This window comes from Myotis daubentonii, chromosome 5 (genome assembly GCF_963259705.1).
Source record: "Myotis daubentonii chromosome 5, mMyoDau2.1, whole genome shotgun sequence".
NCBI classification, from domain to species: Eukaryota; Metazoa; Chordata; class Mammalia; order Chiroptera; family Vespertilionidae; genus Myotis; species Myotis daubentonii.
In genome coordinates, this window is record NC_081844.1 from 55,531,257 (window position 1) to 55,546,398 (window position 15,142).

Sequence of the window (15,142 nt, forward strand, 5' to 3'; positions counted from 1 at the left end):
CTCTTAGTGGAGAATATAGTATTTAGAAGTCAAGATCTGTACATGAGGTAATAGGGTCTTCCTACTCCCAGGTCCTATCAGGACAGAGCTGGGGCTGTGTGTGTTTGTGTTATTTGTTTGTTTATATGTGAATGAAGGAATGCATTTTATATATACTTTCATATATCTATATTTAGTGACACCGTGAGTTCACACAGGTGCTCTGAATTCCAAGCCATTACCTTAAAGTTCTTTTTAGTTTTATTTACTACTTAAATGTCCTCCGTACATTGTTTGGGTTCATATACCTTACTCCAGGTCAGTGCACCTCCCATCCTGGTGCAACTGCTTTCAGTCTTAATGCAAGAAGGTTTGGAAAAGAGGGTCTTTTGCTTTTTAAAGTGCAGAGTTTTTATGTTGTGGTCATACTGGGAAAATAACTGTCAAGATTATAAATTCTTAGATACGAACTCTAAACATTTAAACCCAATTGCATTTACTGCCACATTTGGAATCCTTTGGTAGTGAAGGCAGGTGCTGGAGATAGTTTACTATGGCTTATTCCTTTGGAACCAAATTACGGTAAAGCCCTTAGTTCTTAGGTATACATCTTCACCACAAGCAAACCATTATGTTCAGACTACATGTTCAGAGTATTCAACTATTTTTCCTCTAGTTTATATAATACTGAGGTTGTAGGTTAGCAAAATAAAGAATTTAAGTAATTACACAACTCTTCCTTACTTAGTCTTTTACCAAATCTCAGATTTGGTTGTGTTGTGTTCTGGATTTTGTCTACTGTGTTTAATCACAATTAGGTCACAACTTCTGGCTGACTACAGTTGTTAAGATGCCTTTGATTGTACAATGCATTGATTTGAGAGATGCTACCATCTGTAAAAATTTGCATCTTATGATGAAATAGGCTGTTATAGAAAATAATTTTTACTTGGAGATTTCTGTCTTTCTTTTCTTTTTTAAATGAGCCTGTGATTGCTGTCTTTCTCTGCCTGGTTTTTATCTCAAGTCCACAACCAAAGACCACCAGGATAAAAAAACCTATGGTTGATCAGAGAGGAAGAATGCACAGAATGAGGAAACTCTGGGCATCTCAGTAATAGTGTTAGAAAAGATTTATAATAGGAGCTGAGTTTATTTGAGGTTATTTGGGGGAGAAGTGAAGGATGTGAGGCTTTCCTCAGAATTGGATATTGTTAGGAATCATGGGTAATTCAATGATGAGACATCCTAATAAATATTATCTAGAAGCATGGAAGACATAAGTAAAGCTAAAGCTGTAATTTACAGAGAAATAGTAGTCATTTATATTGGGACATGGGATGTTTGATTATCTTTGTTATTTAGGGTGGAGTTCATGTTTTTGTCTGTTGGGACATGATCATAGAGTGGTATTGTTTTTTTTTTTTATTGCTTAAAGTATTACAAAGAGTATTACATATGTCTCCTTTTTTTTCCCCCCCGCCCTTGACAATCCCCTGGCCTCCCCTACCCCCCAGTGTCTTATGTCCATTGGTTATGCTTATATGCATGCATACAAGTCCTTTGGTTGATCTCTTACCCACCCCACTCCTGCCCTCCCACCCTCCCCGGCCTTCCTGCTGTAGCTTGACAGTCTTTTCGAGGCAGCTCTGCCTCTGTATCTATTTTTGTTCATAAGTTTATAATGGTCTTTATTATCCAGAAATGAGTGAGATCATGTGATATTTTTCCTTCATTGACTGGCTTGTTTCACTTAGCATAATGCTCTCCAGTTCCATCCATGCTGTTGCAAATGGTAAGAGTGCCTTCTTTTTTACAGCAGCATAGTATTCCATCGTGTAGATGTACCACAGTTTTCTAATCCATTCATCTACAGATGGGCACTTAGGCTGTTTCCAGATCTTAGCTATGGTGAATTGTGCTGCTATGAACATAGGGGTGCATATATCCTTTCTGACTGGTGTTTCTGGTTTCTTGGGATATATTCCTAGAAGTGGGATCACAGGGTCAAATGGAGTTCCATTTTTAGTTTTTTGAGGAAACTCCATACTGTCTTCCATAGTGGCTGCACCAGTCTGCATTCCCACCAGCAGTGCACAAGTGTTCCTTTTTCTCCACATCCTCTCCAGCACTTGTCGTTTGTTGAATTGTTGATGATAGCAATTCTGACAGGTGTGAGATGGTACCTCATAGTTGTTTTGATTTGCATCTCTCGGATGATTAGCGACTTTGAGCATGTTTTCATATGTCTTTTGGCTTTCTGAATGTCCTCTTTTAAAAGGTGTCTATTTAGGTCCTTTGCCCATTTTTTGATTGGATTGTTTATCTTCCTTTTGTTGAGTTGTATGAGTTCCCTATAAATGTTGGAGGTTAAACTCTTATCAGTGATAGCATTGGCAAATATGTTCTCCCATGTAGTGGGCTTTCTTGTTGTTTTGTTGGTGGTTTCTTTTGCTGTGCAGAAACTCTTTATTTTGATGTAGTCCCATTTGTTCATTTTCTCTTTAGTTTCCAATGCCCTAGGATCTGTATCGGTGAAGAAATTGCTTCGGCATATGTCTGAGATTTTGTTGCCTTTGGATTCTTCTAGTATTTTTATGGTTTCCCGTCATATATTTAAGTCCTTTATCCATTTTGAGTTTATTTTTGTGTATGGTATAAGTTGGTGGTCTAGTTTCATTTTCTTGCATGTATCTGTCCAATTTTCCCAACACCATTTATTGAAGAGACTATCTTGACTCCATTGTATGTTCTTGCCTCCTTTGTCAAATATTAATTGAGTGTATTGGTTGGGGCTGATTTCTGGGCTCTCTATTCTACTCCATTGATCTATATGTCTGTTCTTGTGCCAGTACCAGGCAGTTTTGAGAACAGTGGCTTTCTAATACAGCTTGATATCTGGTATTGAGATCCCACCTACTTTGTTCTTTCTCAGGATCGCTGCAGCTATTCCGGGTCGTTTTTTATTCCAGATGAATTTTTGGAGAGTTCGTTCTAGGTCTGTGAAATATGCCATTGGTATTTTAATGGGAAGTGCGTTGAATTTATAGATTGCTTTGGGCAGTATGGACATTTTAATGATGTTGATTCTACCAATCCAAGAACATGGTATGTTCTTCCATCTCTTTATGTCTTCCTCTATCTCTTTTTTCAACGTCCTGTAGTTTTCTGAGAAGAGGTCTTTTACCCCTTTAGTTAAGTTTATTCCTAGGTAGCTTAATTTTTTTGGTGCGATGGTAAATGGGATTGCTTTTTTAGTCTCTCTTTCTGCAAAGTCACTATTGGTGTATAGAAATGCCATAGATTTCTTGGCGTTAATTTTGTATCCTGCTACATTGCCGAATTCTTTTATTAAGTCTAATAGTTTTTTGATGGAGTCTTTAGGGTTTTTTAAGTATAATATCATGTCATCTGCAAGTAAGGATAGTTTTACTTCTTCTTTTCCAATTTGAATGCCTTTATTTCTTCTTCTTGTCTAATTGCAATGGCTAATACTTTCAGTACTATGACGAACAGGAGTGGTGAGAGGGGGCATCCCTGTCTTGTTCCTGTTCTTAGGGGAAATGGTGTTAGTTTTTGTCCATTGAGTATGATGTTGGCTGTGGGTTTGTCATATATGGCTTTTATTATGTTGAGGTATGATCCTTCAATTCCCACCTTGCTGAGAGTTTTTATCAAAAATGGGTGTTGAATTTTGTCAAACGCTTTTTCTGCATCAATTGATATGACTATGTGGTTTTTTTCTTTCAATTTGTTTATGTGATGTATCACGTTTATTGATTTGCGGCTATTGTACCATCCTTGCATCCCTGGGATAAATCCTACTTGGTCGTGGTGTATGATCTTTCTGATATACTGCTGGATCCGATTTGCTAAGATTTTGTTGAGGATTTTGGCATCTATGTTCATGAGGGATATTGGCCTGTAATTCTCTTTCATTGTGTTGTCTTTACCTGGTTTTGGTATTAGGGTGATGCTGGCTTCATAGAATGAGCTTGGAAGTGTTCCTTCCTCTTGGATTTTTTGTAGTAGTCTGAGGAGGATAGGTTTTAGTTCTTCCTTGAATGTTTGGTAAAACTCCCATGTGAAGCCATCTGGTCCTGGGCTTTTGTTTGATGGAAGCTTTTTGATGACTGCTTCAATTTCTTCCATAGTTATTGGCCTATTGAGATTTTTAGATTCTTCCTGATTAAGTTTTGGGATGTTGTATTTTTCTAGGAATATGTCCATTTCCTCCAGGTTGTCTAGTTTGTTGGAGTAGAGTTGTCCATTGTATTTTTTAACAATCATTTGTATTTCTGTGGGATCCGTTGTTATTTCGCCTCTATCATTTCTGATTTTGTTGATTTGGGTCCTTTCTCTTTGCTTCTTGGTGAGCCTGGCTAGAGGTTTGTCAATCTTGTTTATCCTTTCAAAGAAACAGCTCTTTGTTTCATTGATTTTCTGTATTGTTTTTTTGGTCTCTATGTCATTTATTTCTGCTCTAATCTTTTTTGAGTGGTATTGTTTTATGGCGATTTGTCATGGTCATGACATGGCTTTGTCTAATGTTGCTGTTTTGTGAAATTGTTTACAGTCAGTGAGAGAATACCAAGACCTAGGTTTGCGTTCTAAGCCCGCTCCTAACAACACCAGGAATGGTGGGCCTAGTTGATATCAGGCCAGCTCCCAGATGTCAGAGCTTGCTTTTCTACCTTCTCATCTATTTCTGCCATCTTTCTCTGTACATTGCACATGGACATTTCTTCTTCTGTCTCTCTTTTATCTATCTTTCGTGCATACCATTTAGTCCCCTTTAAGTGCTTCCAGGGTACCCAGGCCTGAAGTTTGGAAAACAGATAAAAGCATCTGACCTCTGATAGTGCATAGATTCCAGGATCCTTGGAGCCCCTCTTCCCTCCTTGTTTATCAGCTTTGCATATTCTTTGTTTCATTTGCTTCAACATGTTTGCTGTCTTTCTTGGTCTATCTCTCTATAGATTTGTAATGGGATTTCAGTCTGTATTTACCCCAATATTAGCTTGACACCCTTTTAGGATACTGCTCTCAGAAACTGAAATTTCTTTTCTTGAATAGCAGCTGTAACAAGATGTGCATATCTGTACTTGTACACTCCAGGTCGTTAGGATACCATCCCAGTTAGATTCCAGTGTCATAGACAGGCATTTGGTACTATATGTGTCCGTTCTTTTCTTCTCTCTAACATTGGCCTTAGAAAACTAATGACTCTGTTTTTATAGGTCCTACTTCTAGCTGAAATTCAATGATGTCCTATCCTATATATTCTGATTTTTAAATAGGAATTTTTCCCCCCTGTACTCTCTTGAGCTTGTTAGAACTTCTCTAAATTAGTCTTCTAGACTCACTCTTTCAAGACTTGTTTCTGTGCCTATCCATTCTTAAAGAACAGATACTTAATTTCCGGGTGATTATTTTTCTCTGGCCAAGTAAAATTTTTAAGCAGGTATTTGTTTAAAACATAATGACTTTACATAGGACAAAATAGTTTGAACCATTTGATACTGTAAAAGGGTGAATTGGCTGTTCAACAACAGATATACAAGCGTAATTTAAGGGTATCTGATAGTCTTCATTGGAGAGTAAAATAAGATCACATGGTGGAGACTGGCAGGCATGGCTCAGTGGTTGAGTGTCAATCTATAAACCAGAAGGTCACAGTTTGATTCCTGGTCTGGGCACTGGGCTGCAGGCTTGATCCCCAGTGTGGGGCTTCCAGGAGGCAGCTGATCAATGAGTCTCTCTCATCATTGATGTTTCTGTCTCCTCCCTTCCTCTCTGAAATCAATACAAAGCTATTAAAAAAAAAAGATCACATGGTGGAAATTCATTTTTCACAGTAGTTTGAACAAAACAGTAGTGACACAAAACAGTAGGAAATAGAAATGTATATACCAGGTGGGAAGATTGACCTAAAATATGGGAGATGGGAATGATTAAAGGAATAATTTCTGCCATTAACAAATTGAGGACCTTCGTATCAAGTTCTCTAGGCCAATGGTCGGCAAACTGTGGCTTAGCAAACTGCGGCTTGTGAGCCACATGTGGCTCTTTGGCCCCTTGAGTGTGGCTCTTCAAGAAAATACTGGCTCTTCCACAAAATACCGACTTCTGTGCATGGGCCACGAAGTTTCAATCGCACTGTACGTGCGTGCCTGCACGTGGTATTTTGTGGAAGAGCCACACTCAAGGGGCCAAAGAGCCACATGTGGCTCGCAAGCCGCGGTTTGCTGACCACTGCTCTAGGCTATAGAGTTATATGGATGAAAAGATGAGGCCTCTGCTTTCAAAAAAAATTAGCACAGTAGGAAGAAGGACATTTAAACATTTAATTGATGGACAGTGTGACAAATGTAATAACAGAGTATATACTGACTAGAGGCCTGGTGCACAAAATTCGTGTGCAGGGTGGGTATCCCTCAGCCCGGCCTGTGCCCTCTCGCAATCCAGGAGCCCTTGGGGGATGTCCGACTTATGGCTTAGGCCCAGGGCAGCTCCTGTGTTGAGTGTTATCGGGCTGAAATCAGCTCTCTGACATCCTCTGAGATGTCCCGGATTGCGAGAGGGTGCAGGCCAGGCCGAGGGACCCCACCGGTACATGTTCAAGGCTGAGGAGGGATGCGGGAGGTTGGCCAGCTGGGAAGGGACTGCGGGAGGGTTCCAGGGCATGTCTGGCCCGTCTCACCCAGTCCTGATTGGCCAGACCCCAGCAGCAAGCTAACCTACTGGTCAGAGTGTCTGGCCCCTGGTGGTCAGTGCACTTCATAGCGAGCGGTTGAGCAACCTTAGGATATCATTAGCATAGTATGCTTTGATTGTTTGAATGGATGACTGGACACTTAGCAGTGAGGACACAAATTAGGGACTATAAATTGTTTAAATTTAAGAAAAATTTCTTAGGTCTTCACTGGGTTGTGTTTGCTAAACTAGACTCAGAAATATGAGTCTTCTGTCAGGATATGGCAGAAGTTATTTGTTGACTGAATAATGACAGTTTTTATGGTAATGGAGGTAATACCTATTTAAGGCTAAATTTGGAATTGTTTCTGTCTTTTGCTTCAATTAAAAAAAGTTTCTACTTATAAATCTCTGTTGCCACGTGGTGTTGAATAGAAAGAATTGTGACCCCAACCTGGTCATAATTTATTTTTCTATTACCGTTCATCCAATGGATGGATGAAGGATTAGTCAGCTTGATAATTGAACTTGTAACTGCTTAAAAAGCTTGTTGTGTATTAAATGATTAAAAAGCTTGTTAACTGGTAGATTTTAATGTTATCCAAATTATAAAGGGTGTTTAAAAACGCATTATAATGTATTTTTTTATTGACTTGGTATAAAGTTATCCTTTTTGTTTGAACCTTGTATCTAAAAAAAAATTCCTATAAATGGTTATTTTCTTTTATAGGTGGTAGATCATCAAATGCAAAATTGCCCTCAGTTCCAGCAGTTGGTTCAGTTCCACAGGACCAAGTTTCAAATATGAGGTATTCAAGCTACTGATCTGGATGTTTGTGATTTATTACTTAAAAAATGTCTACATATAGTTACTTAAAAGAATTATGTTGTTTCTATTTTTAAAAACTTACATGACATTTAGTAACTTGCAAATATTTAAGGGGTTTTATTTTTTTTTGTTGACTTTTAGAAAGAGAGAGGGAGAGAGAGAGAGAAACATTGATGTGAAAGTGAAGCATTGATCAGCTGCTTCCTGCAGATCCCCCACCTCTTTAAAGATGAGATGTAAAAGTTGCATGAGAAGTGGCTGTTTGTGATTAGTAAATGCTACATGCATAGCAAATATTTAATTACACAGATAATAGCTTGTGGCTTATTTTTCATAGGATTGTAAACTGAAAGTTTAAAATTTGCTGTTCCTCTTCCATAAATAAATTGCTGATAAAAAAAAAAGTTATAGCCAATCAACCAAAGCCACAGTAATATTGAATTATAGATAGGCTTTTTTTTTTCCCTTTCTGTCATTAGTGTTGTTTAATTGGGAATATATTTTAAATTCTAATTTGGAATTCTGCGACTATTTTCCACCACTAGAACCCTTGTGGCTGAGTTCTTAATCCTTACCACAGCTGGAAAATTCATAGCACTCCACAAATATAGTCACTTTAGGTGCTTCAAGTCTAGGCTTGCAGTTGTGGTATCATTCTATCTCAGTGGTTCGCAACCTTCTGGCCCCTTAAATACAGTTCCTCATGTTGTGACCCAACCATAAAATTATTTTCTTTGCTACTTCATACTGCAATGTTGCTACTGTTATGAATCATAATGTAAATATCTGATATGCAGGATGGTCTTAGGCAACCCCTGTGAAAGGGTCATTCGACTGTGAAAGGGGTCACGACCCACAGGTTGAGAACCACTGTCTTATCTAATAAAGAGGGAATATGCTAATTGACTGCCCCACCCTCAAAGATGGCATCACCCACAGCCAAAAAGGAGGGAATATGCTAATTGACTGCGCTGCCCTCAAAGATGGCAGCACCCACGGCCAATAAGGAGGGAATATGCTAATTGACTGCGCCACCCTCAAAGATGGCAGCACCCACAGCCAATAAGGAGGGAATATGCTAATTGATGGCCACGCCCTCAAAGATATCAGCATCCACAGCCACATGATGGCCAGCAGGGGAGGGCAATTAGGGGTGACCAGGCCAGCAGGGACAGGGCAGTTGGGGGCAACCAGGCCTGCAGGGGTTAGGGTTAGGGCTAAATGGCCATGCCCTCAAAGATGGCAGTGCCCACAGCCACAAGATGGCCAGCAGGGGAGGGCAATTAGGGGTGACCAGGCCAGCAGGGACGATGCAGTTGGGGGCGACCAGGCCTGCAGGGGTTAGGGTTAGGGTTAAACGGCCATGCCCTCAAAGATGGCAGCGCCCACAGCCACAAGATGGCGGCGCCCAGTCCCCTTAGCCCCACTGGGGCAGCAGGCATGCCGCAAGGCTGGGCCCACCCCGAGCGTCTGCTTCCAGAGTCCCCCAGTCCAGGTAACCAGGGCCGGCTGAGGCTTGTGCTGCTGGCAGTGGCTGCAGCAGAGGTGTGATGGGCGTCACCTTCCCCTGATCGCCGGTCGCCTCCCGCCCCTGAGGGCTCTTGGATTGTGAAAGGGGGCAGGCCGGGCTGAGGGACACCCCCCTCCAGTGCTTGAATTTTCATGCACCAGGCCTCTAGTCGGGTATAAGAGGCTCTAAGACAGCCGTTCTCAAACTGTGGGTCGCGACCCCTTTGGGGGTTGAATGACCCTTTCACAGGGGTCACCTAAGACCATCGGAAAACACATATATAATTACATATTGTTTTTGTGATTAATCACTATGCTTTAATTATGTTCAATTTGTAACAATGAAAATACATCCTGCATATCAGATATTTACATTACGATTTATAACAGTAGCAAAATTACAGTTACGACGTAACAATGAAAATAATTTTATGGTTGGGGGGTCACCACAACATGAGGAACTGTATTAAAGGGTCACGGCATTAGGAAGGTTGAGATCTACTGCTCTAAGAGATAAGTAAATACCTGGAAAGAGATGGTTATTCACAACAGAATTTTCCAGCGGTAATGGTTTCAGTAGCAACTCTAGTTGGTAGTATGAATAGGAAGTAGTCCTTATGTGAATAGTACGTAAGTAGTGACTGTTTGTGTATATGTTTGGTTTATAAGTTAGAAACTAAAGGTGTGGGTACCTCTGAATTTTCTGAAAGGCAGAGGGTTTTTTTTTTAAACTCATTAAGTATGTATGTGTATGTGTACATATGTGTTTATTTGTGTATTCATATTTATATGAGTATATATGTTTAGTCAAAAATACATTAATATGTAAATTGAAATTATTATAAATGTGTCAGTAAAGTATACTGTTTTCAAATGAAAAGTTGTTCAGATTATATTAGAAACAAATTCTTTCAGAGGTAGGTATCAGTGAAAAGAACGTAAACTGATTATTTCGGTTCATAACCATTTATTGAGTCTCTATTATATGCTGCAGTTGAGAACTTAGAAATGAAGACTGTTCTTGAACTGGAAGTGCTGATGGTTTGGTGGTGAATAAACAAATAAGATAAGGATTTGATAGAGTTTGTTTAGGTTATTAGGCTAAAATCGAGTGATCTGATCTGGCTAATTATAAGACATCTAACAAGAGCTGATTCTTGGAGTGGTTGTTTGTCAAGACTGGGGGGTGGCTATAGAAAACAGAATAAAACAAGGATAGTCCAGGCAGAAGGAATGGTATGCATAGCGATAATGAGTCTTTAGTTGGCTTTTAATTTTTCATTGCTGTGGAAATGTATTTTAAAAACTAGAAAATTGTTAAACTCTACTGAATAGTTCAGGGAACCTAACATCTTTACATTAGTATTACAGAGAGGCTTGAACATGCTTTGGAAAAGGCAGCTCCCCTTCTGCGAGAGATTTTTGTGGATTTTGCACCTTTTCTTTCTCGGACACTTCTGGGTAGCCATGGACAAGAGCTACTTATAGAAGGAACAAGTAAGTGGTTCTTCTTTATTTCATTTTATATAAACATATTTAAATTGCAAGATTAAGGACTTAAATGGATAATAAGAGATGCATGGATTTTTAATTTTTTTAGTGTTTTCAACTTTTAACAAGGTTTCTCATAGTCTCTATCTTTCAAAAAATATGTCACACCTCCTATTCTAATCTATTAATTTTTTATCAGTGATTTGAATGAAAGAGAAATTTATAAACTGAACCGAGGAACTAAGAGTTGTTGTTTTTTAAAAATTAACTATGAGAATAGAGAATTGGAGAGACTAGTGTTATCATAATTAGTGGGACATTTACCTGGGGTTTTACTTGAACTTAAGATCCTTATTAGGAAAATGAGGAATGCATTTTTAGTCTATATTAGTAGCATTCTTTTTACAAACATTTAGAAATAACAGTAGTATTGTACATTATCCTGCTTACATCATACATAGATTACTGGGTCTTTTCTATATAGTAAAACTTGAAAAGTGTTAACCTAGATAGCATGCAGAAGTAGGTTACTGAGAGAGTTGAAAACCATGCTATTTGTGGAATGGATGAGGAATATTGGGACATTTTAAAAGTTTATTTTACATAGGGCACCTGCCATGTAGTAAATGTCTTCAAATATTAAAGAGGGTAACTGAACCAAGTGGAAGTAAACTTACTTTCTTCAGACAATAGATATCAATTCAGTGGAGAAAAATTAGTTCTATTTAAGAGCTTAGTACTCTGACTTCAAAATACCAGTCTTCATCTCATAACTAATTTTTCAAAGGAGAACCTAGAGGATTTTCATCAGTGATAATGTGAAATTGATTTTTGCGTTCAAAAGTGTTTCGACCAGATGTTTGCTAAATCTGGCTTGTCTGTGCCATGGTTAATGGCTTAGGATTAGATACTTAGATTCTCCTAATCTGAAAATTTCATTATCATCTCTGCTGCAGATGTATATGGAATTGTTGCTGAACAATTTGTTTCCATATAGTCAAATAGTAGCATTGAATTTATTTGAAGAAGAAAGTTTAGGTTTTAGAAATGTTTAATTAAGTTTGGGGTGAAAATTTATTTTACCTGCTGCAAGACATAATTTATTTAGCCATGAACTGTTTGACCTAAGTAATACAATTTGAAAGGAATTAAAGTGAAAAATAGAAGGGCTTTTCCCTAAATTATATTTCACATATCAAATATTTATTTTTTAAAGTGATGTGACAATTTATCTATATTTCATTACTGTAAACTGAATGTATTAATTATAGCCTCTCGGTGTAGCAAGACATTGTTTTTTAGTTGGTTTTTGAATTTTATAGTAAACCCAACAAAATAGAATCACCTTAGATACTCAGAAGTAGTAAACTTGCCAATTCATGATCCCTCAACATTTTTAGTCAACTTTTTACTGGTGAAATCTAATAAAATAATAAGGAAGATGGTGGATTATTAATCAGCTATAAACTTGAGCAGTGTCTACTCATTGGACTGTGTTCATAAAAACAGCAAACAAATGTAAGAATTTTTATGTAACTTGTGTACATTTTTAAGGTTGTAATTTTTTGCGTGGTGTTTTTATGCATTGTAGAACAGAAAAGTTTTGAGTAGAGGTGATTGAAGTGTGGTACGGTAGAAAAAGCATTGGTCTAAAAGGCAAGAGACCTTTTATATTTATTTTTTAAAATATCTTTTTATTGATTTCAGAGAGGAAGGGAGAAGGAGAGAGAGAGAGAAACATCAATGATGAGAGAGAATCATTGATCGACTGCCTCCTGCACACCCCCAGTGTGGATCGAGCCCAGAATCCAGACATGTGCCCTTGACCAGAATCGAACCCGGGACCCTTTAGTCTGCAGGCCGATGCTCTAATCACTGAGCCAAGCCAGCTAGTGTGAGACCTTGGTTTTAATTCTGGCTTACTAGGGACCAGCTGTGAGACCAGGCACTGGTAAAGTCAGTACTTTTAAATTAAAAAAACCTTTTTTTAATTAATAAACTTTAAGCAAATATTTTAAATATTATAAAGTAGAAAATTCAATATTAGTGAACTTATTATTACCAACTACCAGAATTGTCTTTGTTTTGCCCAGTAGTTTGTTTTATTTACCTCATTTTTTTGCTTTAGTATTTAAAATAATCCCAGACATCATGTTGATTCACCCCTAAATAATTCATAAATTCATGTAACAAAGGTATTTTCTTACATAATTATAATTGCTGCTATAACACCTAATATTAATAATATAGTTCCATAAGGCCATCTAGTACTCAGCTCATATTCATTTTTATTTAAAAGATGTATTTTTATAATTTATTTTTTCTGCTTAAGATCTAAACAAACTCAATTTATTGCATTTGGTTATGCCTCCTATGTCTTTACTAGAGGCCCGGTGCATGGATTTGTGCACTGGAGGGGGGGGGGGGTGTGTCCCTAGGCCTGGCCTGCGGGGATCAGGCTGAAACCAGTTCTCTAACATCCCCTGAGGGGTCCCAGATTATGAGAGGGTGGTTCTCAGGTGACGCACCCAGGAATCAGGCTCCCTCCTTTCTGGTTCCAGGTGCGTCACCAGAGAACCACTGCTACCAAGTCAACATGGCTCGGCAGCTCCGGCATTGAGCGTCTGCCCCCTGGTGGTCAGTGTGTGTCATAGCTATTGGCCGGCCAGCTGATCGCTTAGGCTTTTATATATATAGATTAATATCAAATAGTTTGTCCCTATTTCCCCTTTGTTTTCATGCTGTTGACCTATTAAAGAAATCTGGTTGGTTGGTTGTTCTGTAGAATGTTACATGATTTGGTATTATGGCTGCTGCTTCTTGGTTATGTCCTCTAATGGTTTCTCTATCCCATGTATTTTCTGATGACTAGAAATTAGATTTAAAAGTTTAATTAGATGTAATACTTCATAGTATATCATGTGTAGAATCACACATTTTCTAATTGCTTACATTCTTATTAAAACTTCGAATAATGTTTATCACCATCCCATTCTTTCTGTAAATTATTTAAGGTGATTAAAAATGTGTGTGGGTATGTGTATGTGTATGTGTATGTGTGTGTGTGTGTATGTGTATATATATATATCTATATATCTATATCTATATATCCATATCCCTACCTGATTTGGCTCAGTGGATAGAGCGTCAGCCTGCAGACTAAAGGGTCCCAGGTTCGATTTCAGTCAAGGGCACGTACCTTGGTTGTTGGTTGCGGGCACATCCCCAGTCGGGGGTGTGCAGGAGGCAGCTGATGGATGTTTCTCTCTCATCAATGTTTCTAACTCTCTATCCCTTTCCCTTCCTCTCTGTAAAAAATCAATAAAATATAATTTAAAAAATGTTTATATATATATATATATATATATATATATATATATATATATATATATATATATATATATATATATATATATGTTAAAAGTTTTGTTTTATTCCAGATGATAAATGGTCATGACTGTTTTTCATGGAATACTTGAGAGTTTAGGTAGATCAGAGGGTTCAGATGTTGCTAGTTTAATGTCCAGTAAATCATTTAATATTTATGAGTTTAATAATAAGGAAAAACAATGGTAATAGAGGTGGGATAAATAGTCTCTGGTGAAGGAATTGTAGTGGTTTTTGGTTATGAAACTCCAGAAGAGTGTAAAACTCTGGACTTAGCAATTTGGGTTTGTACTCGTTGAAGAGACTAAAATTCCATATTTTGAATAACCAAACAAAAATAAAACAACCAAACTGAACCCAACTTTCATTCTGGGAGCCTTTTAGGGAGGTGAGATGATGGGCCTAGTCAGACATCTGAGCCTACATTAACTTGTTCTCTTTCTAATAATTGGTACAATAATAGGATGTGTGTGTATATGAAATAAAAATGATACTTCTGCACCAACTTACAACTTGACTGCAAATGTTGTCTTATGGTCTTCCTTTGGATAACTCTTGGAGTATGAATGTAAATCTGAAGACTGGATTTAGTGGTTTATAATTCATTATTGCTTTGTCATATATGCAGCCAGTGTCATTCAAAGGCAAAAATTTAGGTAAAAAATAGAGATGTGATTAAGTTGTGAAATCTCAGACACAGTCCTTTATTGGGATTATTTCCTGTTTATACACTCCCAAGGATCTACATTTGTGGTTGCTGTGTCAGTTTCCTCTGGGCAGGGAGCTTCATAATAGAGGTCTAATATAAGGTATCTTTCATCTTCTGATGCTCTTTCTTATTTAAAACTTAACGTACTATATCCATCCTGGTCCCACTCCCCATCTTTTACAAATATACAAAACCCCACTCCAGTAAACTTATGAATTGTTTAATCAAACTATGAAATGATATTTGACATTTTACTATCAACTCACTGAGTAGTGCATATACTTGTTGCTGAATCTTCACATCCAACTACGTAGCATCAACCTTCTGGTTTGCTAACCTTTATTATTGAGAAATAAGACTAAAATGTATAATTATTTTTATGTCTATAAATACTGAACTAAGCTATGATCTTTTGTAAAGGGGACAAAAGGTCACCTATAACTTTAAAACTTTGGATGGCCCAAGATTGTTTTTATTATAATTGTTCATTATCTGAGTAGATAGAACAGACCTGTACCAGATGACAGCCCAAATACTATGCT

General features: G+C 37.8%; 1 protein-coding gene across 10 annotated transcripts in view; it reads left to right on the forward strand.

Moving 5' to 3' along the window:
* Positions 1–15,142, forward strand: part of LRBA (LPS responsive beige-like anchor protein) — a 593,124-nt gene that overhangs the window by 150,637 nt on the left and 427,345 nt on the right. For all 10 annotated transcript variants that reach the window (XM_059697845.1, XM_059697843.1, XM_059697844.1 and 7 more), the window contains 2 exons: positions 7,406–7,484; positions 10,377–10,510. In XM_059697845.1, the coding sequence (XP_059553828.1) occupies positions 7,406–7,484; positions 10,377–10,510 (213 nt within the window). The remainder of the gene's footprint in view (positions 1–7,405; positions 7,485–10,376; positions 10,511–15,142) is intronic.